Genomic DNA, 24757 nt, shown 5'->3' on the forward strand with positions numbered 1-24757 from the left:
CTCGGCAGCGTCGCCCCCCTCCCCTCCATGGATCGGCTCCTTCCCCAGCACTGAAGGCATCCTTAGGAATACACCTCCACCTCCAGGAAAATAAAAAGAGGCAGAGAAGGTAAATCGCCCGCCCCGTTCGGAAAGAAAGGGGAGAGGACTCCAATGGAAGAAGGAGAGGAGAATTACCAATAACAAACACAAAGCGCTGGGTTAGAGGTGCCTTGTCATGTACAAGGAGATCAGAGAGGGCAACCACCGTGAAACAATAATCAGACTCAAACGGGCTGCTTATTTGCCATTTGCTCTGGGTAGAACGGGTTTTTAAAAAATTGGTTTGGAGAAGGAAAGCTAATTTGCTGATCTGCGAGGGTCGGTTTCTTTTGCCTCCTTCTTCTTCCTCCTCCTTCTTCCCACCCTAGCTTGCAATGCCCCATCTCTCCTCCTCCTCCTCCTCCTCCTGCCCCCTCTCGGATTCGGCGTTCATTTCTTGCCTTTGTGGGCGGAGGTGTTGGGGGAGGTTTGGGAATAGATTTGGCAGAGGAGATTACCGTAATTTTGCTCACTGTTGCTCACTGTTTACTTTACAATGTTCACTCGGGAAGTGAAACGCAAAGTATAGTTAGCCTGGAAAAAACTGAACCATGTGACTGGCGGAGAGAAGGACGGCGCCGGGAGGCGGGGAGAAATTGTTTGTTCTTGCCGTATTTCTCCGCTTTCCAAGAGGCTTTTCTTTTCACCTCTTTCTCCCCACCTCCCCAATTTCCATAGGGGAAAACCCTGGGGAAAACTTGGCAAAAATAAAATAAAATAAAAAGTACTGAGTGCAAATGTTTTTTTTATACTGTAGTTGGAGTTTTCCACGTTTCTTTTCACATTCAAGGCAGCATTCTCCCCATCCTCGCTGCTTTTCCAAAACATGCTTTGAAACCTTTGCATTTTATTGGGATGTATTCGTGACAACGCCCCTCCGCCTCCGAGGCGAGAGGAGGACAGTAAGAGGAGGCGAGTGACAAGCAAATAAAGAGAGTTCTTCTCGCCTTGGCGTTTGACACACTCGCCGTCCTCTCCGAAAGCCGAAATTGAGTGCGGCGGCAGTGGGGTGGGTGGGTGGGTGGGGAGGCCGCCGTGAAGTGCCGGCTGGGGAGCCGGGATTGAAGTGCCGGCAGGGCGAGCCCAAATGCTGCCGGCATGCTTTGCCAGCTCGGCCGGCTCGTTTTGGGCGGCGGCTGGCCTCGGCGTTTTCTTCCGCCGCTTTTGATGGCGGCGGCGGTGGTCGGCGGAGGCGGAGGGGCGTTGACATTTCGCCTCTCACTCGTCCTCCTCTTGCCCGCGGTGGGGGCGGAGGCGTTGTCACCCTCGCCTCCTCTCCAGCCGAAATTGAGTGCGGCGGCAGTGGGGTGGGTGGGTGGGTGGGGAGGCCGCCGTGAAGTGCCGGCTGGGGAGCCGGGATTGAAGTGCCGGCAGGGCGAGCCCAAATGCTGCCGGCATGCTTTGCCAGCTCGGCCGGCTCGTTTTGGGCGGCGGCTGGCCTCGGCGTTTTCTTCCGCCGCTTTTGATGGCGGCGGCGGCGGTGGTCGGCGGAGGCGGAGGGGCGTTGACATTTCGCCTCTCACTCGTCCTCCTCTTGCCCGCGGTGGGGGCGGAGGCGTTGTCACCCTCGCCTCCTCTCCAGCGAAATTGAGTGCGGCGGCAGTGGGGTGGGTGGGGAGGCCGCCGTGAGTGCCGGCTGGGGAGCCGGGATTGGCTCCTGGGCTCCCCAGCCGGCACTTCACGGCGGCCTCCCCACCCTGCCGCCGCACTCAATTTCGCCGGAGAGGAGGGCGAGGGTGACAACGCCTCCGCCTCCGAGGGCGAGAGTGACAAACAAATAAAGAGAGTTCTTCTCGCCTTGGCGTTGTCACTCGCCTCCTCTCCAGCGAAATTGAGTGCGAGCGGCGGAGGCCGCCGTGAAGTGCCGGCTGGGGAGTCCAGGAGCCAATCCGGGCTCCCCAGCCGGCACTTCACGCGGCCTCCCCACCCTGCCGCTCGCACTCAATTTCGCCGGAGAGGAGGCGAGGGTGACAAACGCCAAGCGAAGAACTCTATTTGTTTGTCACTCGCCAGCGTTGTCACTCGCCTCCTCTCCAGCCGAAATTGAGTGCGGCGGCGGAGGCCGCCGTGAAGTGCCGGCTGGGGAGTCCAGGAGCCAATCCCGGCTCCCCAGCCGGCACTTCACGGCGGCCTCCCCACCCTGCCGCCGCACTCAATTTCGCCGGAGAGGAGGGCGAGGGTGACAACGCCAAGCGAAGAACTCTATTTGTTTGTCACTCTCGCCTTGGCGTTGTCACTCGCCTCCTCTCCAGCCGAAATTGAGTGCGGGCGGCGGAGGCCGCCGTGAAGTGCCGGCTGGGGAGTCCAGGAGCCAATCCCGGGCTCCCCAGCCGGCACTTCACGGCGGCCTCCCCCCCCCCTGCCGCTTCGCACTCAATTTCGGCTTTTCGGAGAGGAGGGCGAGGGTGACAAACGCCCCCTCCGCCCCCTCCGAGGGCGAGAGTGACAAACAAATAAAGAGAGTTCTTCTCGCCCCTTGGCGTTTGTCACTCGCCTCCTCTCCAGCGAAATTGAGTGCGGCGGCGGAGGCCGCCGTGAGTGCCGGCTGGGGAGCCGGGATTGGCTCCTGGGCTCCCCAGCCGGCACTTCACGGCGGCCTCCCCACCCACCCACCCCCACTGCCGCCGCACTCAATTTCGCCGGAGAGGAGGCGAGGGTGACAACGCCGCCCCCTCCGAGGGCGAGAGGAGGACGAGTGAGAGGGGGGCGAAAATGTCGAACGCCCCCTCCGCCCCCCGCCTCCTCCGCCGACCACCGCCGCCGCCATCAAAAAGCGGCGGAAGAAAACGCCGGAGGCCAGCCGCCGCCCCAAAACGAGCCGGCCGAGCTGGCAAAGCATGCCGGCAGCATTTGGGCTCGTCCTGCCGGCCCAGCTGTTCCCGAGGGCAAAAAACCCTCTCCCTGGGTCGGCTCTGCAAGGGTAGACTCGAGTATAAGCCGAGGGGGCGTTTTTCAGCACAAAAAACGTGCCGAAAAACTCGGCTTATACTCGAGTATATACGGTATTTAAAAGGGAAAAGAGATGACATTATAGAAATCTTGATAGCTGATACTTTTACTTCAGCTTCTAATCTATGTTAGGTTTAGTAGGAAGGAACTTCCTATTTCTCTTGCTACAGCCTTTTAATAGACAGGGAGGTGCTTATTTGCCTAATAAAGGAGGACTGAGAAATATTTGGAGAAGGTAACATTTTGTAATTTGTCATCTACCCATTCAGGTTCTGAAAAATTCACAGCAAAAGACTTATCCAAATCTATGAAGCTATTATAAAGCTCACACACTGATAAAAAATTCCAACATATATTAATACATATATTTAGATAAGGAACATTTGGAATTCCTCACAAAAGCATCATTTCATTTACATATAACTGTCAAGGTCAATCATAGCTTACCCAATGCAAACTTGAGTTTGTTACTTTTATAGGATACTTTCTATCAAATGTAACATTGGATTGCAGCAAGTCAGCATGTTTACATTAGTGCCTATGAATTTTATATGGCCTGGAGACTTTTGTAAATAACACAAGTGTATGGTGCTTTGCAATCTGTCACCTTTTCTTCCTTGCCTGCTTGTTAAAAAAAAGACTTTAACCCAGGGCTGTCGAACTCACAGCCCAGATATGTCATGCGCTGGCCACGCCCGGTTTAGCATAGGAAAAAAGTCCCAATACACCACGTAATACCACCGAAACGACAAGAGTTTGACAGCCCTGCTTTAACCCATCCCTCAAAATCCTCCAAATTCAGTTGGATCAGTGAACCTGATATTCACCAAAGGGTATTTGTGAAAAACTATGCCAAAAACAAAAGCCTCTTTCATTGCTTCCTAGAGCAACTTATATTGTTTGGACATTATAGGCTGCACTCAGGTGATATAGGAACATACAGACTCAATTCAGAACATAATTTTGTATATCCAGAGGGAGATATTTAAATCAGTGCATCTGGTTTTCTGCAGGAAAAATTATGCAATATTTTGCATGTGAAATTATTAGTGGTATATTAGGTAAATGTTTAAAAAGCCCAGGACTTAATTATAAATGCAATCTATCTGATGCCACTGGCATTTATGACTCTAGTAAATAAAAGCATATACTTATGAACACATTTCCTTGAATTAATTTTGTACTGTGCTACTGACATTACCTTAATTTCACATTTTTGTTTGAATTCTTTGCTTTCACAAGCACCATAAAGGCCTATGGGGAAAAAGCTTCAAACTGCATATTATCTCTACTGACAAACTCAACATTTTATGAAGAGCTTCTGCTCATTCTGACATCTTACCTTCTGTAAATAAGAAACAATTCATTTTGTAGCCTTGACTTTAAAGCCTTTTTCTAAAGGCTTTCTCTAAAGACTTTTTCTAAACAAGTGACAAAGAACAAGGAAGCTGATTGAAGGGGTCCATTATGTATCAACTTAAAGAAAGGCAAAGTGATTGATGAAACTAGCAGTCACCTTCACTGCTAACTACTGCACCTGTATCCTTTTTGTCAAATGACCTGAAAATCCTGCTGACAGTTTCACATTCACTACAAGGATACACTGTAGTTTTGAATACTTTTATTTGCCTTCAAGACTTTGGGTATAAGTTTTTGGAGCCTAAATTGGGTTTTCAAACTTTTCAATCATACATCATTAAACCTCCGTTTTTATCGGTTACTGCACATAATATCTTAGAAGAAGTGGTACTAGCAAGTGAAACGTAGTCTTATCAAAATTATTTAACAGAAAAATGCAATGCCTGGTTATTGGATTAGCAAAATACTTTATCTACAAAAAGTTGTTAATTTGAGTTAATTACTGTGTTTGTGGAATCTTTTTCTACTTCTTGAAAGCCCAGAGTAACAAAATTAAAGTATACAATATTAATTTTAGGTTACCAATAATTACTTGAATTTATTATATTTAATTGGACTGCATAACAAATTATCAGGGTCTTTCTGAAGATACTGAATAACAGATTTATTGTTCTTCTAATGAAGAAGCCATTTAATTTATTTCCTCAATGTGGGAATCTAAACTACCAACAATTCCTCTGTTCTATATCCTATTAGGAAAAAAGTGGATTACTACAATTAGTTCAAATTTCAGCAAAGGGAAATCCACAGTTGATTAAAAGAATGAACAGTAATTATTTTTTTCAATAATGTGCTATATACAAAATTGAAAGCTGCCCTTAAATTTCTTTTTCATCAAATTTGTAATGAGAAATAAGAAGCTACCATGTGTTTAGAATAGAATAGAATAGAATAGAATAGAATAGAATAGAATAGAATAGAATAGAACAGAACTTTTTTGTCACTTTAAATGTACACTAATCAGCATAAACTGAAATGTTGTTCCATTCAGCCCTCAAAGGATAACAATTATGCATATACCCACATACTCACACATATATGACACAGAGAAACATGACTTTATGACTTAAATGATGTGCCCTTTAACCCGGAAAACCTATTAAACCGAGGGGGAACTTTTAACCTGTGAATGGAGGAGCAATTGATTATCTGCTAATTAAGTCAATTAAAACTTCTGATATTAAAAGATATTTAATGTTTACTTACTATAATCACTTTTTATACAATTATGAACTCTAGGTTTTTTTCCTTCGTATATAAAAAGCTTACTTAATACATGTGTTACTAAATTCAATACTATGTTCTTTTTATTTTCTTTTAAAAATCTATCAGGCAATAGGATACTTGAGAGGCCAGAAAACCTCCAAAGGAGCTGGTATGTTCTGTGTGGGACACAGTACCATTTCCTCTGGGCATTTATTACCTGTTAAAAACCAATCTTTTGGTGAGTGGCAGTTCAGGGTTTTTGAGAGCAAGCTGCAATATTTCTTCGGGTCTGCAGAGTCATAATTAAAGCTGAACTGAGTGGAATTGGAGAGGGAAGGTCAGCGAGGTGCCGTATGAGAGATGAGGCTGGGCTGATGGGCACCAAATGAACAAATTATGATGGGCCCCACTCAATGTGATGAGGTCAAATGCTTGTTTCTACCCACTGACAGTTCAATTTCCCTGCAATGTCTCTCGGTTCTCTATGAGCTAATTATGAATGAAAAGTTATCAACTGCCTGCACCAAAAGCTACTTAAATACCTTTTCTCCAAGCTTTTAATGTCAAAATATTGTAAAGAACAGCACATTGGGCCAGTTTTTGAGCCAAACAATGCTTAGGTTGATCTAAATATCAAAGAAAACCCACACATTTTTTGTAAGTTACTGAATATATGACACAAGTTTACCAGCTGTTGCCTGCTTAGCAAAAATATTTTATAAAGCAAATCTTTTATTGCACATACAAACCATTTCCATCACAATAGCAGCGATACTGAGCTCAAATATTTTTGGTATCATGGGCTGGATAATTTTCAAAAGTCCTATATCTGTCTTGGGATGATGCCACTAAACTACTATATTTTAAGCATCAATATGCCTATGTGTCCTAGCAGACAAATATATTAAACACATAAAAACAACTGATTACACATGTCAATTTAATCAAAACTTGCTTTAAGATGGTTTACTATTATTCTTTTTGCAAATGTAAAAACAAGTTTTTAACTATTCTGAATCCTATGACACCTAACAAAATAAAATGTCATAATTTTAAGATGTCAGCAAGAAATAGGCCATTTAAAAAGATATATATATCTAGTGAAAATATTTTCAAAGCTACTTCAAAATGAGTTGAAAATATCTCTAATTATTGCTTTAACATAATATTTCCCTGTTCTTTAATCCCTGTTATGTAGACAAGGTACATAAGGTAAAACATACACAAAACAGATCTCACAATAACCAGCTATTTTACTTCCCTTTTTTACAATAGAGCATTACTATTATGAAAAGAAACAGCAGCTGCAAGAATGTTCTAATCCTTATATTAACTAACATCATATCAAGTATGTTTCAAAACCTAATCCATTAATAAGAACAAATACTGTGTTGTGTTTGTGTGTTAGGTTTGAATATTTTGTTTTAAACAACCTTCTATGATTTAACGGCAATTATTGGTTTTTTTAAACTGCTGTTGGTGATTTTCAAAGTATCAGCTGTGATTGCTGAATTTAGAATACTATCTTGTTAAACACAGCTGATCAAGAAATATCACAATAAAATTATTGTTGTACCATCCTCATCTTTAAGTAGCACAATTAGCAGCAGAGAAATGCAGTTCATTCATTACAGAACCTTTCAGGAAGTTGATTTTTTCTAATTCTGATTGTAATTGCATTGTATTATAAAGGCAGCTGCTTGCCTATCATTTGTACTTTCCTCGTTAATCCTGACTCAGTGAATTAACCTTTAATTACTGCTGTTAAAATTGAAATGAGCCTCTTGTCTGACTGGGGCTGCCCCCTTTCAGTGCATGATTCTGATGAAAATTTTTAGGGTCAATGAATATGTCCCATGTCATGTCTGATAGATGCTAAAGATGTGAGGACGTAAATGTTACCTTAGAAAGATGTGATTGCAATTTTAAAGAGACTAATCCTATTGACAAAAATGTTGGATCTTCATTTTCCAAAGAAAATATCAACAAGGATAAAATAAGGATAAAAACTGCATTTTTTACATTTTATATTAAAAAAATTGAAAGCAGTCTTGTACTATAATTTGCTATATATGACTTATATGTGAATATATATAAGTGAATTATCTGGAAGAATAAGGTAGCACTACTATCCTAATTTTTTATAGATTTATGTTTTCTGATACGTATAAACTTTAAATAGAAATTTATTGAGAACAACCCTACTTCAACAAATATATTTCCATATGTAGCACTTAAAATTTCTGATGCTGTCTGAATAAGGTGCAAATATTAACAATCTTAATTTTATTAATAGCTTTCTGTTAGCTAAATTGGGCCTTTTAAATTTTAAAAGGATACAAAAAATGGAAAGATATTGTATTGCAGCAAAATACAATAGTTTACAACTTGAATCTATAATCTCTATAATTGAAAATAAATCATTGCACCTGACAAAGGATTTATATGACCCAAATAGCTAGCTGCAAGTAATTCTCCTTGGTATGGAAGTTAAGTCATCTTCAATAGGTCTACATATAAGGATCTGTGTCCTTAATCTTCCTTATTGTAATAAATAGACTATGGAACACCATCCTGAACCTCCCTTCACTCCAGATAACAAAACATATCATGTTGCAAATTCCATGATTTGCTATTTGCATCCAATATGAATCAAAAGTATGAAAGCCTGGACTTTATGTCATAGAATTGCAACATGCTTTTTGATCTTTTTTTCATCATTGCAATTTTTACCAGGTGGCTGTGCTGACTTAATTTTTAAGATACAAGTTACTTGATCAGTCATTTTGTTTTTTAGAGCTTTTAGCTCAGTTTATGCTATGTTAAATGTTTCACTGTATTAATTTAGTGTGCCTTTGTATGTCTAATTTTTATAAAGCACTTCTATTTTATAAATAAACTAGCAGCACCAATCGTATCTGTCAGCTGTAGATCTACCCAATCACAAATGAATTATAGGTTGATCTAATTTAAACAATAAAAGAAGTAAGCAGGATCGATAATGAATCCCTGCTCTCACTGAAAGTTTTGCCTTGAGGTGATTTGTCTCCAAACAAGTTACAATATTGGAACGGAGATGGGACTAGGGAGAGATGGCTGCAAATAAAATCTTGGCAAAGTGGAAGATTCAGCATCAAGAGATCTTTGAGGGTTCGGATAGCAGACCAAATTTAATTAAAGTTACCATCTAGCTTTGCTCTTCATTCTACATCTTCTACTGAAGATTTTCAATGGGCAACATTATCTAAAGTATTAGAAGACTAATTTCTTGTCCTAATTCAAATGAAAATAATTTCAGACAGATTAGTATTTAGGAGCACAAATCAAAATTGATCAACTTGGTTGAAGAAAACATAGAATTGTGTCCTAATTTCAAATGGATGCTAACTTGAAATGCTAGTCAACTCACTCTGGATAGAAAAGTTGATCTACTTTTTGTTTCACAAAGAAAGAACATCATAAGACCATAATTGCAAAACCGAAGAACAGATTTCACAGTATGTTTACTGACTGTACTAGAATCTAGTTATGGAATCAACCAGAGAAGAGGTAGTCCTGGACATAATTCTAAGAAGCGCTAGAAGTGAATGTTTGTTACAAGCAATGCATCAAATAGAAACAAGCTGTGTTCTATTAGATTACGTAGTAATATTAAAGAAACCTAACACAGAAACATTTAATTGTGGCTAATTCTGGAGTTTGGAATCACTTTTTCACGATGTATTTTCCTTGTATTTCCAAGAAATAAAAGTAAAGGTAATAATTACAGCTGATATCTTCCTTAAATCATATTTTTGGTCATGATCCACTTGACTACCTGAATGCGTTCTATATAAGGTCATACTTGCAGAAAGTCCGAACATTTTTGATGATGCAAAAGATCATACTGGGAAACTGGGAAAATATGAACTTTGGATTCAAATGAAGGTGCTATATTAATATTAAAATCATTAACAAAACCAGATTGGAGCCTAACTAAAGGAGTTCTTCAACAACCAATCTGGTTATTAAATCTGCAGAAAATTTTTGGGGGCATCATTATTCAAAGAGTTCTATTTCTCTGACATTGTTCTTGTTCCAAATTGTGGAGTATTATCCTTTTTGAATTAAATTAATTTCCAATCTAGCTTTGTTTGTTTTTAAAGCTGATGCATTCTACAAGGGCAAAATGTTAAACAGAAATTATGAAATGAAAACTAAGATATGCTTCTTTAAATTGGCTATTTAAAACCTTTTAGTTATTTTATAGGTCTCATATTCAGACCTACCTAGTGGCGATAAGAATGGCGAAACGTGAGTATTTTTCCGCTCTTATTACATCGGCAGATAATCGCCCAGCAGCCTTGTTTAGGGTGACCCGCTCCCTTCTTACCCAGGGAGCTAGGGAGGACCCCTTGCAAGGTCGTGCTGAGGATTTTGGACAATATCTGTACGATAAAATCACTCAGATCCGGGATGGGCTGGACACAGATTGGGTAGATTCGGACAGGATGACGGAGGTGGATCTTGAGGTTGTCACCTGGGAGGAGTTTGACACTGTGGCTCCCGAGGACATGGACAGGATACTGAGGAGGCTGAATGCAACCACATGTTTGTTGGACCCGTGTCCCTCCTGGTTGGTACTGGCCACACAGGAGGTTACACAAGGCTGGCTTCAGGGAATTGTTAACGCTTCTTTGAGGGGGGGTGTCTTCCCCACCGCCTTGAAAGAGGCAGTGGTGAGACCCCTCCTCAAGAAGCCCTCCCTGGATCCAGCTGTTTTGGCAAATTATCATCCAGTCTCCAACCTTCGTTTTGTGGCGAAGGTTGTTGAGAGTGTGGTAGCACATCAGCTCCCTCAGTACCTGGATGAAACTGTCTATCTGGACTCGTTCCAGTCTGGCTTCAGACCTGGGTACAGCACAGAGACGGCGTTGGTTGCGTTGGTGGATGATCTTTGGAGGTCCCGGGACAGGGGTTGTTCCTCTGCCCTGGTCCTATTAGATCTCTCAGCGGCTTTTGATACCATCGACCATGGTATCTTGCTGCGACAGTTGGAGGGGTTAGGAGTGGGGGGCACCGTATTTTGGTGGTTCTCATCCTTCCTTTCCGACCGGTCGCAGACGGTGTTGGTAGGGGGGCAGAGATTGACCGCGAGGTGCCTCTTATGTGGGGTGCCACAAGGGTTAGTCCTCTCGCCTCTCCTGTTCAACATCTATATGAAGCCGCTGGGTGAGATCATCCGTGGTTTTGGGGTGCGGTGTCATCTGTACGCTGATGATATGCAGCTGTACATTTCCACCCCTAACCACCCCAACGAAGCCGTTGAAGTGATGTCCCGGTGTCTGGAGGCCGTGCGGGTCTGGATGGGGAAAAACAGGCTCTGACTCAACCTGTCCAAGACCGAGTGGCTGTGGATGCCGGCATCCCGGTATAATCAGTTGACTCCATCGCTGACTGTGGGGGGCGAATCATGGGCCCCCACAGAGAGGGTCCGCAATCTGGGCGTCCTTCTGGATGCATGGCTGTCGTTTGAAGAGCATATGACAGCCGTCGCCAGAGGAGCTTTTTATCAGGTTCGCCTGATGCAGTTGCGTCCCTATTTAGACTGGGATTCCCTGTGCACAGTCACTCATACCCTCGTCACTTCCCACCTGGACTACTGCAACTCTCTCTACATGGGGCTCCCCTTGAAGAGCACCCAGAGGCTCCAACTGGTTCAGAATGCAGCCGTGCGGGTGATAAGAGGGAGTGACACGTGGCTCCCATATAACACCTCTCCTGCGTAGGCTGCACTGGCTACCAGTGGTCTTCTGGGTGCAATTCAAGGTGTTGGTTACCACCTTTAAAGCGCTCCATGGCATAGGACCGGGTTATCTACGGGACCGCCTACTGCCACCGATAGCCTCCCATCGACCAGTGCACTCCCATAGGGAGGGTCTCCTCAGGGTGCCGTCGGCCAGACAATATCGGCCGGCGACCCCCAGGGGAGGGCCTTCTCTGTGGGGGCTCCAACCCTCTGGAACGAGCAACCACCAGGGATCCGCCAACTCCCGGATCTCCGGACCTTTCGACGCGATCTGAAAACATTTTTATTTCATCATGCAGGACTGGCCTAATGGTTTTTTAAATGGGGTTTTTATTGGATTTTATAGTTTCTAGCCAATTCGAATATTTTTGTTTTAAATTTGTTCTTAATTTTTGTATTTCGTTGTTTTTACCCTGGCTGTAAACCGCCCTGAGTCCTTTGGGAGAAGGGCGGTATAGAAATTAAATAAACTTAACTTAACTAATATTTTATCTGGTTTTAAGTGCTTTTCATAGTTCAGCTGTTATTTTATCAAATTTATCATATATTCTAATTAATGAAAAGATGGTACTGAAATATTAATAGGCAAAGAAATAAAAGGAATCTTTAAAAAGTAAAGGTTTGCTTATAAAAAAATGAAAAGAAAAATAGAAGATCAAATATACCAACATCCAAAAAACAGATGGTCAACTACAGTATACATAAGTAAATATTGGTATTGTAAGTCTAGCCACTCAGAATTGCATTGAACCATGAGATGGATAGTAAATAAATTTGGTAAGTAAATCAGAAAAGGACCATTTTGTCCAAGATGTCACCAACCAATTCACAACGATAAAAGATAAGGATGATTAGTTAAGAATTGTGGCCAAACAAGAGAACAAATAGGAATACAAATCAGCATGAAACAAATGCAAAAGGATTTTTCAGCTGCAGACTGCTAATAAAATTAAGACCAAGTATAACAATATTTTTCTATATGCATCCAAGATAGGAAGCACTTAAGAGAGCTGGTGGATAACAAGGAAATTAAAAAGTGCTAAAGGAAAGAAATAAAGCAAGTATTTTTTTACGTTTATCTCTTTAAATCAGGTACATTAAGAAAAGTATTGATACAAGATAAAAGTATCAAGCTTTAATAAAGGTAAATAAATAAAGTAAAATAAAATAAAGTGAATATTCTAAGTCAAGAAGAAACCCTGACTTACAGTTCTAGATGAAGAAAGAAATAATTCATGGATCCTGCTTTGGATTTAACAATAAGGGTGGATACTTATTTCCTAGTTTAATTGCTTTTTGTTATCAAAATTAAGCAGAATCAACACCCTTCTTTAATCAAATAAGTCAGAATCAAAAAAGGTATTTATTGTCTTCATTTGATTTCAGCCATTGTGAGTTATAGCTTGAAAAGATGACATGCTTTCACCAGGAATCTTTCAATCTTACATAGATAAACATAGTTGCTATTTGACACTATTTGACATTCAGAACATTGTGTCTTAGTTTCTTAGTGCTTTGATATGGCCTATAGGCTAATCAAAGCTATCATTTTAAACTGTATTTTATTTCATTTTAAATCGTATTCTATTCCAATTTCATTTTAAATTGTATTTTATCCAATTCCATTTTAAATTGTTTTTATCAGATTTTAGTAATAATTTGAGTCTGGAACTCTACACTTTGATATGGCCCAAGGGTTAATCAATAAAGTAAAGTAAAGTAAAGTAAAGTCTTAGTTTCTTAACATGGTCAGAGAGCAAATGGATCCTATTTCCATCCAAACTTTTCCTTCTCAATATGAAGTATTTCTAGGGAAAGTGTCATGTCTGAAAGAGTACCCTCTAAATAACTGTGTAATTTAAAAACCAAACTTTTTCCAATTCAGGTATTTTCCTGAGATAAGGCTAATATATATCCTAAGAATTCAACAGTTGTTCCATGATGCACTAACACTTCTCAGGTTCCTCTTTCCAATGGCAGTACTTCATTCCATCTGAAAGTCACACCTGAAAAAAATCTTCAAGCCTCATAGTACTTCTGACTTAAAAGATGGTGAATTCTCAGTGCTGATTTAAGAGTTCTGCACTAAATAATGAATTAGGTTAATTTAATGATCTTTTCCTACAAAATATGACTCTATAATTGTTACATTTTCTCTCTGGTGCTTTTGCCCCAAATACTTGAACCCAGCACCCTATCTGCAAAATAAGGCAAATGTTTAGAAGGATGTCCACTTTCTTATATGATTGATGTGAATAAAAAGAAAAATGAGAAACATATACAAGTATTGTGAATTAATAAGAACCAGTGGTTAGACATGATGGGTACCTCTTGTAAGTACACTAAAAAGGTTCCACTGTTAGATCTTTTATTCTTCATTTCATACTTTTTCTGTTTTATATTCACTAGATCCCATGCATTTTATAGTCTTTATCACATCTAATGTAAACAACAACAAACAATGGCACACAAATATTATGCACATAGGATAAACTAGTTTTATAGGAGTAAAGCTACTTTATTATAAATAGTAAATTGCCATACAGATCACAGAGTTAAATAAGATCAATACAAAATCCATGGAAGCAATATTTCAATTAGGCCAACTGAAGTTGTGCAAAACAATTGGCAGCTTGAATGTTGAAAACTCTATCAGGCAATTTGGATGTGGGAAGGGAAGAAAGGGTAAGAAAAAACATGAAAGATTATATTGAAGTAGTCCCATACCAGTCTACATGGAAAATTTAAAGTAGGTCCAATAAAGTACTACCTTTATGGATTTTTATTCTGTTGATCAATGTGGATAATTCTGCTGTTCATGAAACATGGATAATAATAAATTTAGCTAATCTACAGCAGGATTCTACAGACATGAAAGGCAGTATATAGACCTATGGAAACCAATGCTAGAGCATCCTTTTCTTCCAACCAGATAGCCCAACCAATTTTTCTAATTTTCCTTTCTTGAATCTTGAAAGCTTGGCATGATATTTTACAAATTCTGTTGATCTACCCTGTTTCCCCGAAAATAAGACCCAACCAGAAAATAAGTCCTAGCATGATTTTTCAGGATGCTTGTAATATAAGCCCTACCCCAAAGTAAGCCCCAGTTAAGATTGTCAGCCAGATGGATGCATTTAGTACCATATTTCCTCCAAAATAAGACCTAACCAGAAAATAAGCCTTAATGCATCTTTTGGAGTAAAAATTAATGTAAGACCCGGTTTTATTTTCGGGGAAACACGTAAATAAAAGCATTGTCTCTATGGCCTTGTTTTACACCTGTAGAATCCAGACAAATGATCTTTTAAAAAATCAATGTAATAATTATATTTCGCTTGAGGACTAGTTTAGTACTGGCAGTGTTATGAAACTGTAAAGTTTTGTGTCTGAATTCTAAATTTCAGGTAAGACGAAAGCCACATATAACCATATGTTGGTTTTATTGTTTTACTGTGAAGTTTCCTCAGTATTTATATACGAACTATCAAATTTAATATAGCATATAGCAGAAGTAAATCCCACTAGATTTCGTAATAAAAAACACAAGAGAAAGGCACTCAGTTCAATAGACCAATGCAGCAACTAAGGAATTTACTGCTGTGGCTGTCAAACACTCAGAACAAAATTTTGAGTCGTAATGTGCTGAGAATAGTTTATGCTTTGGACAATCACTATTGTTTTTCTAAAACTCACACTCTTAAGGTTTCTTATTAGCATGCAGTATTCTCTTACCTATGTAGCATAATATAGTCAGACTAAAATGTGAGCTCTTTGTTAGATAGGAACTCCTTATAAAAGTTGATACAAATCCTGGTAGAAAAAATGGCATAGTTGCAGAAAATGCTTTTGGTTAAAAAAAATCTGTAATACCAATTTATAAAATTATATTCTATGAATACATTATATAAACTTGAGCATTTTAAACTCACTCAAACCTGTTGCTGTCCCTGTTTTCTACTTTCAAATATATTAAAGAGAAGAGGAACAGTCCAAATAATAAACTGTTGAAGATGCAAACATACTTAAAAACATAAAAATAAATCAATTCATAATTACTTACATCAATGACTGAAGAACTTGATAAACTTAAACCTTCTAGGTCTGCTGCTAAGATGGGAGAGAGAATTGATGGTTTGCAAAAGGTAGTAAGAGCTGGTGCAGGGCTGACTGAAGAAAAAATGTGATTAAGAAAAATAATTAAAATTGAATACATATATCAATAAATCATATGACTAAGACTATGATTCTATGGCAACAAAAAAAATAAGGGTTCTTCCATATCACTTCACCCATTTAGCCCAATATTCTGTCACAGTGTGCTGAAAGCACAGTCTCAGGATACCAGTTACTCTCTAAAAAGTTGTACTTAAGATTTGCAGTCTGTGATTTATAGCCATCAAGACTAATGGTACTACTTCTCTCTTCCAATCATTTGTCTCCTTGTAAAATCATCTAAATCCCATCACCATATCTGATAACTTTTCTGTTCTCAAAATACATTCTTTTTGTTAGTCTTCATTTTACCACATTTAGGTTCAGTAACTATACACCTAAGTTCTAACATTCTGAGAAAAATTCTACTGTATATGACCACATTTTTATGCTGTATATAATTTTAAAAATTTCTATTGTATCACTTTTTATCTACTTCTGCTTTAATCTAAAACACCTGAGATGATGTATTTTTCATTGCAAAGAAGGCATTCTATGCTCTAATCATTTTGATTGGCATTTTCTGCATCATTTCCAGCTTCTCACCATGCTTTCCAAGGTATTGTTAACAGAACTGTGCACAGTATTCCAAGTGAAGTTGTATCATATAATGGCATTACATATGGACAGTTTTATTTGGTCTTACATTTCAGGAAGGTGAATTCTAATTGAATGTTAGGAAGAAACTTCCACAGTGAAACAAATTATCTAGAAAGGTGGCAGGCTCCCCTCAGCTGGATATGTTCAAATAGAGACTGAACAACCACCTGCCAGTGATGATTTAAGCTGAATCCCGACATTGAGCAGAGCATTAGTCTCAATGGCCTCTCTTCCAACTGTATAATTTTCACTCTTTTTTTGTAATGGTGCAACTTTTATGTCTGAAAATCCACATACGTTGTCTACTGCATACTTGTAAATTTGTAATAAAATTTGTGCTGATAATGCTTTATAATAAATGTACAGAGCTGAAAATAAACCGTGGAAATGTTATATATGGAGAGAGAGAGACACACACACAGATTGAGAGAGAGTCTGACCTCCGGATTTTTGTACTTTACAAAGGGCCGTATAAAAATAAATATGTGCATTTTGAAATTATAAGATATTGCAAACAGAAATCTTGGATTCCAACTTTGCTTTTGCTGGTAGGAGAATCCACTGAGCAGAAGTGGATTCATATTTCATATTGTGAAAGATGGAGCTGACAATGTAAAGCTAAGAGTTATTTTAAAAAATCTCATTTCCAAGTTAAATGCTTTTGTTGTTGTTGTTGTTTTATTTATACTTGAGGCTACATTTTTCCTAGACCCATCACAGGAATTTATCATTTAAAATATATTTCTGAATAAGAATATTATAAATATTATCTATAGTCTCACTTAAAATGCAACTGAATTATACAGATATATTTAGTCTTATATAGTATATTATTATTACAGAAATAAAAGCAAGAGATTTTCACATTTACATTAACTTCTTTAGAAAGAATAATAGAGATTTGAATATATTATACAGAATTTCTGAAATTAGTTATTACATTGCATAACTTAAGAAAAGGACTCAATTTGAACATGCAGATATGTTAACATACCTGTACAAGACTATTAGAAGTACTTTTTTCCCCAAAAATGAATTCAAGTAATTTAATTGGCAGAGCCAAATATATATAAATAACACAATCAAAGGCAAATATCTCAAGTACTTACAGTCATCCAAATCTAAGAGCGACACATCTTGTTTAATAGTTTCCTTCTCTTGCAAACGTTCTGCTTCCTTCTGCAAAAAGCATATGAATGTTTGATGCTTTTTATCACTGTGCAAAAACATTTCCCATAGTTTTATAAAAAATAAAGTAACTCTATGCCCTCTATCTTAACAATCTTCACAGAGTAAGAATTCGTAAGTGCTGCAATTCCTTCAATACTGTGACTGTAATATTATTTGCCTGAAGCACTACCACAATGCGATATTCTTATTGAGTAGTATTACACCATAACATGAGGCAGTTTTTACAGGACTGGATTAATGTTTTACATTAATCACATTGTTGTACTATAAGCTTTTTGTAGTGTTCTAAAAATAATTTATGATGGCTATGGTTTAGCTCATAAGACACTACATTTTCAATTTCTGGTATCACAGTTTTTTCTTCGCTACAACCCTGAGGTTATTTATTTAGCATTCAGTTTGGCTTTTCTTCTCTAAAGTTAAACTCACATTTCTCAATCCAGCACATTCCAAACACGGTGGACTAAAATTTGGAGAGTTCCAGATTGTCAATGGCCAATCTGGTGCTTCGCCATTTGAATATGTGAATAAATCAAATGAGAGCTAAAGCCAGATAACAGTGGGAATAAAATTTGATTTTTGTTGGACTCTATAAGCCTCAGAATTGAGATTTCATTAATCAAATATTCAAACTGAACAAACAACCCAGAAGGAGGCAGTAAAAAACTATATCTGTATTGCTTCAAAAAAAACCTATGTGGATGCATCCATAGGGGCAGGGGGAATCATATTAAATGTTATGATTTTTATCTTTACTTAATAAAATAGCAAAAGACTTAAGACCCAGCAAAGAAAAGTCTTAAACATAAATTAGCCTATCAACATAGAAAAAGAAAGGAAAAAATTATTAGTTTTTGACAATAATGTTTTAGAGTGAAATCAGGGTTTTTTATTTTTTACTTTGAAACATTATTCTCAAAAACTGTACAGAATTCACTACTTGCTACAGCATACATAGCCAATATCTTAGTCTCCTTTGGGAAGGAGAGCAATATTTATAACAAAGATAGAGCATTTAAAAAATGAATCAATTATCCCCTAGGTTACACTGTAATATATCATAAGAGTATTCCTCTCATGTGAAAATGAGATGCCTTGTCATAGCTTGCCATGAATTCTGGCACAGATTACTTAATAAAGTTGTAACCTATTTGAAGTGTTACAATACAATATACAGTATATCAGGAATATGAAGCATGTTTCCTCTAGGGTTCACCCCGCTTCTGTTGAGATGGCAGACAAAATCCATTGCTGTCTCTATCTAGGGTACAACTGCTAAGTATTGTAAAAGAAATTCAAAACCACCATCAGTACATTTACATATCTATTAAATCTACAGAATTCAGTAAATATAATCACTGGTATATTGCTGGCAACCATGAATGATTTGCATGTCCAAACCCATATATCTCAAGATCTTGTCTTGTTGCCTGTACATTACAAATTTAAGTGGAATGACTTGTAAGAATGTGGAAATAATTCTCCCATCATTTCTGTTTACCCTACCAAATCTAGCTGGGAGGGTGTGCTCTGGGTCTCTTCCATTAAACAATGTCTTTCTGTTGGATATGGGAGTCGTTCCTTCTCTGTGACAGTACCAGCATCTCTCTAGAAATCTACTTGGCTCTGACCCTGTTAGACATCCATCAGACTCTGTAGACCTAGTGTTTTGTTCCCTAGGTGTTTGGGTCAGGAGGCTATGTGAATTCTCTTAGCAACACGACTTTTATAAACTGGATCTATAATTAAAGTTTGGGTATTATGGTTCAGATAGCAAAGTGTTGTTTTAACCACATACGCCACTCTGAATTATTGTGTGAAGTGGGTGGCCATATAAATCAATCAAAAAGTTCTTTCCACTGCATCTGCAGGAGGCTAGCTACCACAAATATTAAAATTAAATAACCCTGGCTGCTAACCAGGATAACATTTGCTAAACCCTGTGGCATAAGTTCACTTTGAGAAAAATAATCACTCAAGTTTAGCTAACTAAATTTCAAAATAAGCAAAGAGACTTAATTACAGTTTAAGTTATGCAATTGGTTTGAATGTGGGAATCATGGAACAGTCCTATAATTAATCTTAGGTTTGTGTGGTTTTGGTCCACTCTGAAACATGAAAGCTATAATTAATTATGAATTGAGTTCATAAAACTGAATACACAATACAAAACTTTCTGCTAATGTATATTACGGAAACCAGCTAACCTAACATTTAATTAAAAGCACATGTACATATCTATTTCTTTATTTTTTGATTAAGCAGTGCATAGGAAAGGAGAAAGAAATAGCCCAAGAAATTAAAAGCATGAAGAAAAAGTAGCAAACAGATAATCCTCATTTAGGGAACACAGCTGGAATCAGCAACTCAGTTAAGTGAAGCAATTGCTAAGTGAAACTATATGTGTGCTTATGATCCTACTTCAGGATCATACTCTAGCTCCATCTAGCTCTAACTCCCCAATGAACAATTTTTCCAAAAATCAGAACACCAGAAACTACCAAAAAACAAACAAACCCCACAACACTGTAAATCAGTCACATAACCACAGGACACCACAACAACTGAAAAGGTGAACCAGTTGCAACGAAACTTGGTTGTAAGTAACTCTGGGAATGTCTGTCATAACTTCAAACCATTTTAAGTGATCGGTCATAAGCTGAGGACTGCCTGTACTCCATCTTCAGTAAATATTGTATGAAAAGCTATAATGCATCTGCTTTTCTAATTTTTTTGTCATTTGTGTGCAATCATTCACTTCACTAACTCAAAACAAAGCAGCTTGGTGTTTCATCAGATCCATTTTCCTTTTTCAGATCCATCAAACAATTTTAATATTTGCTGGAAATAATTTCGGTTCTCAATCAACGAATTTAAAAGTACTTTTTTTTTTTTGAATTTATATCCCACCCTTCTCCAAAGACTCAGGGCGGCTTACATTGTGTAAGGCAATAGTCTCATCCTATTTGTATATTTATATACAAAGTCAACTTATTGCCCCCCCCCCCAACAATCTGGGTCCTCATTTTGGATGGAAGGCTGAGTCAACTTTGGGCCTGGTGGGACTCGAGCCTGCAGTAATTGTAATTGCAGGCAGCTGTGTGTTAATAACAGGCTGCATTAGCCTGGTGAGCCACTTCCCAGCCCTATGTACTACATGAATACTACATGAATCCTATGTACTATGTATACTATACTATACTATGTATACTATACTATACTATAAATACTATATTAATACTCACATCCTCAAGCAATAAGTCTCTAATCCATTACAAGTATTTCTTATATATTTATATTAATATACTTAATCAAAAAACATCACACATCCCTTTCTTACTGACTCCTCAATCCTGAACTGTTTGCTAAGCATTCCATTTATTCCCAAACATGCTTATTTCCATCATATAGATCTCTTATTACATTTGCAAGTAACTTTCAACTTCGTATTGTACAAAATATTCCATAATTTAACACCGTTTACATTATCATAGACTTCTTCTGAATGATCATATAATTAACTTGACTTCTCACATTCATATAATTTCTTGGTGAGCTATGTTCTAATCTACTCACAAAGTCCAATTGGTGACTTGGGGCCAGTAACTTTCTCTTAGCCCAACCTATCCTATAGGGATATTGCAGGTAAACATAGGACTTCTATCATCTAAATAAATAAAACATTCCTTTTAACATTCCCTCAATTGTTGCATCATTCTTCTCATTGTTGGAGACTTTTTTCTTTTCTTTTTCTGCTTTTAATTTCCATCAAAATCAATTTAAATTTTTTTCTTAACCATTCCTTATAATTTAAGTGAATTTTTGCATCTTTTCTCTATTTAAGCATTGTAAAATATAATTAATCCAATTTGCTGTTATTCTCTTAAATATATATTTTTCTTGTCCACAGGCTCTCTCTTGTTGTCATTTCATGCAGATCTCCCATAGTTTTCATTAGCATGATTTCATGCTAATGCATTTCCTGTATCGGATGAGGAGAGCACATCTTTCTCCTTCTATCCTGCCACTTTTTACAGAAGCAGGATTGAGAGCATTTTAACAAACTGCACCACTGTTTGGTTTGGTGGCTGCAGTGCCTCAGATAGAAAGTCCATTCAGAAAGTGGTAAGGACAGCTGAGAAGATTATAGGAGGCTCACTTCCTGATGTTCAGGATACTGCTTATAAGCACTATGTGCTTAGAGCTCAAAGCATTATTAGAGACTTCACACACCCACCTCACAGTCTGTTTCTGTTTCTGTTGCTCCCCTCTGGAAGGAAGTTTCAAAGTATTTCTAGCAGGACTTCCAGATTCTGTAACAGCTTTATTCCCTATGCTATCTGTCTGGTAAACTCGCAAGATTTGTTTCTCTCACTGTATACATGTATGCATCTGAACTAGATTGTGTTGTTTCTCCATGTCATATAATATATGTGGGTACATCAGTGGTAGGTTGCTACCAGTTCACATGGGATCGGGCAAATCAGTAGCGGTGGGGGCAGGAGGCTCCACCCACCCACTTTTGCACATGCGCAGAAGCACTGTGCGCACACGCCTACGAGCGAACCGACAGCAACGGGATTTGAAACCCACTACTGGGGTACATGCTTTATTTTGTATTTATTTATTTAACTTCTCATATTTGTGTAGTATATATTAGAGCTGGGGACCTTTTGAGAGCTGCATGCAATGAAATTTCATTTTAATGTATGCCAATTAGTGTACATTCAAAGTGACAATAAAGTTATTCTAATTTCTAAGTCTAAATTCACTCACTTACATGGCACTCTGCAATATAAATTTTACTTTCTTCCAAGCAGCTTCCACATCCTTCTTCTGATCATTCTGTGGGAAGGTTAATTTATTAATACTTCCACAACCAACACCTATGTTTACTCTCAGTTTACTCCCATTGGTTTATAACAAGACAATATATCTAACTTAGCAATTACCTTTTAAGCTAACATACTGTTTCCCACCTTCTACCAGCTAGGAAATACAGGTAGTCCTCTACCTGCAATCATTCATTTAGTGACTGTTCGAAGTTACAATGGCACAGAAAAAAGTGAACTATGGCCGATTTTCACATTTATGACTGTTGCAGCATTCCCATGGTCAAAATTTGGACATTTGGCAATTGACAATGTATTTATGACAGTTGTATTGTCCCAGAGTCATATGATCACCATTTTTAACCTTCCTAGTCATCATCCGACAAGCAAAGTCAATGGGGGAAAGCAGATTCACTTAACAACCACATGATGTATTTAATAATTACAGTGATTCACTTAACAACTCAGAAAATATCACAAAACGGGGCAAAAGTTACTTAACAACTCCCTTTCTTAGCAATGGAAATTTTGGGTTCAAAATTTCGGCTTATGTAGTCCTAAATTGAGGACTACCACTGTACTCACACATACTGAGAATATTTTTATTTACATTTCAGTTTACTTCTTTTGCAATATATGTGTCACTTTCTGGATGCCAATATAACTTAAAATAAAATATCAAAACACAAAAATGTTACAAGTGGGACTAAACATTAATATTCAATAGCAAACTGGTGGTAGCAAAATCTAAAACAAAGATAAATTAAAAAAATCTACTTAAAACATTTTCAAATATAAAAGGGACACTGGTAGGAAGGCAATCTGAATTCTAAGGGCAGGAAAGTTCATATACTAGTTGGTTTCGGGAAATACAAACATAGTCATGCTTGCATTCATTCCTCCATTTACAGCCTCTCTCCGTTACTAAGAGCTTTGACTTTCAGGAAGGATGGGAATGGAATGGGAAAATTGGAATAAAGTGGCAATGAATATGATTTTTCTGCTTGTGCATGGTATCTTTGGATTCAGGCTACAGGAAAAGATTGAATTCAAAGATAGAACCCTTTTTTCACATGTTGCCATCTGCTCTGACTTAGAAAGCAAAGACAGAAAGGCTTCACCAGCATTTAGAGAACTACCAAGCCAAATGGGAAAAAAGGCTGAAGTATTTCAACAGCAGATTAAAGGCATTAAAGAGGAATTATAAACTGGTGCCCCATTTTGAACCAGGAAGCTCTCAATATGACTGACCACCCAACCAACGTTTCCGGGCAACTCTTTTTTCCTCAGCCAGACATTTATTGGAAACCTGCCACAAAGTATATGACTCTGGAAGGAATGGGGGAGAAGGGGACATAATACCAATGGATGAGCTTGCTCATTTGGGGCTATTTCCTTGTCCAGAAGTACCATAAAGCCCCTAAAACTGCCACTTGGAGCTGAGTTAGCCCTTCTGCAGAGTTTTGATCTGTGCTCTAAAATGAACTAGCAGGCAGCTGAATGTACAAAGTGCTTTATAATCTATTATTGAGTCTCCAATTCTCCCCCCACCTTTATTTTATTTTTACAAATAGAAACTGTGGCTACAGCATTCTAAACTTGCCAAGCTTATTCATTATTTTTAAAACTTTAAAAAAAATTTTTTTAAACCCAACACACTTACCAATGCTGCCGTTCTCCATTTACAGGAACTTTAACTGAAATTGAACTTAGAACACTAATATCTCTGTTCTCTCTTTAAAATTACAATCCAGATAGACATATAAAATAAACATGTTTCCCCCTTAGAGAAGAGAATGCAGCCCAAAGCTGAATGCTAAACAAAGAAGTTAAGCCATATCCCATCAAACATTTCTCTATTTTCAATTCATCTTGATAATAGAGACAGAACCTGGGTAAATGCATATAGGAGCTGAAGCAGGAGATTTCTCTTGCTCAATGCATAATTCATGTGCTCCGCCTGCAAAGTGTGTAAAATGAGAATTTCACACCGCAGCATGAGGCATGGAACTGCAGAGAAGAGGCAGATGAAATCATATTTTTCAGTGCGAATTCTGCTCCTTATCCTTCCAATATTTATACAAAACCACCATTGACAAACCAAATGCACTGACTGATCACCTACTGTTTCCATTGTGTTAGCAGTTGAAAAGAGATCAGGCAGAAAGATAGACAATTTGTTTTTATATCTTTTTTTAAACAGTGAACCAGGTTTTTAACAGTTGACTGACTATACCAGGCTTGTATAGGAGGCCAACAGTAACTGCAAAGACTTTTATTTACCCCTGCATTATATTCAAATCTTAAATTCTTTTTTAAAAGTATATGATTATACATTTCAGTGTTTTATTTCTTTTAAGATACTTTTAAAGGATTTTATCTTTATGTAAAGAGCTAATTTAAAAGTTACATTTCTACAGCAGTGTACTATCAAACTATAATTATCAGGGGATATTTTACTTCTATTTTGTAAATA

At 38.2% G+C, this 24757-nt stretch overlaps 1 protein-coding gene across 3 annotated transcripts in view; it reads right to left on the reverse strand.

Moving 5' to 3' along the window:
• Positions 1-24757, reverse strand: part of AP3B1 (adaptor related protein complex 3 subunit beta 1) — a 184193-nt gene that overhangs the window by 55948 nt on the left and 103488 nt on the right. For all 3 annotated transcript variants that reach the window (XM_058169359.1, XM_058169358.1, XM_058169356.1), the window contains 2 exons: positions 17368-17437; positions 15507-15613 (listed from right to left, as the gene is read on the reverse strand). In XM_058169359.1, the coding sequence (XP_058025342.1) occupies positions 15507-15613; positions 17368-17437 (177 nt within the window). The remainder of the gene's footprint in view (positions 1-15506; positions 15614-17367; positions 17438-24757) is intronic.

The sequence above is a fragment of the Ahaetulla prasina genome, chromosome 2, assembly GCF_028640845.1.
Source record: "Ahaetulla prasina isolate Xishuangbanna chromosome 2, ASM2864084v1, whole genome shotgun sequence".
Classification (NCBI taxonomy): Eukaryota; Metazoa; Chordata; class Lepidosauria; order Squamata; family Colubridae; genus Ahaetulla; species Ahaetulla prasina.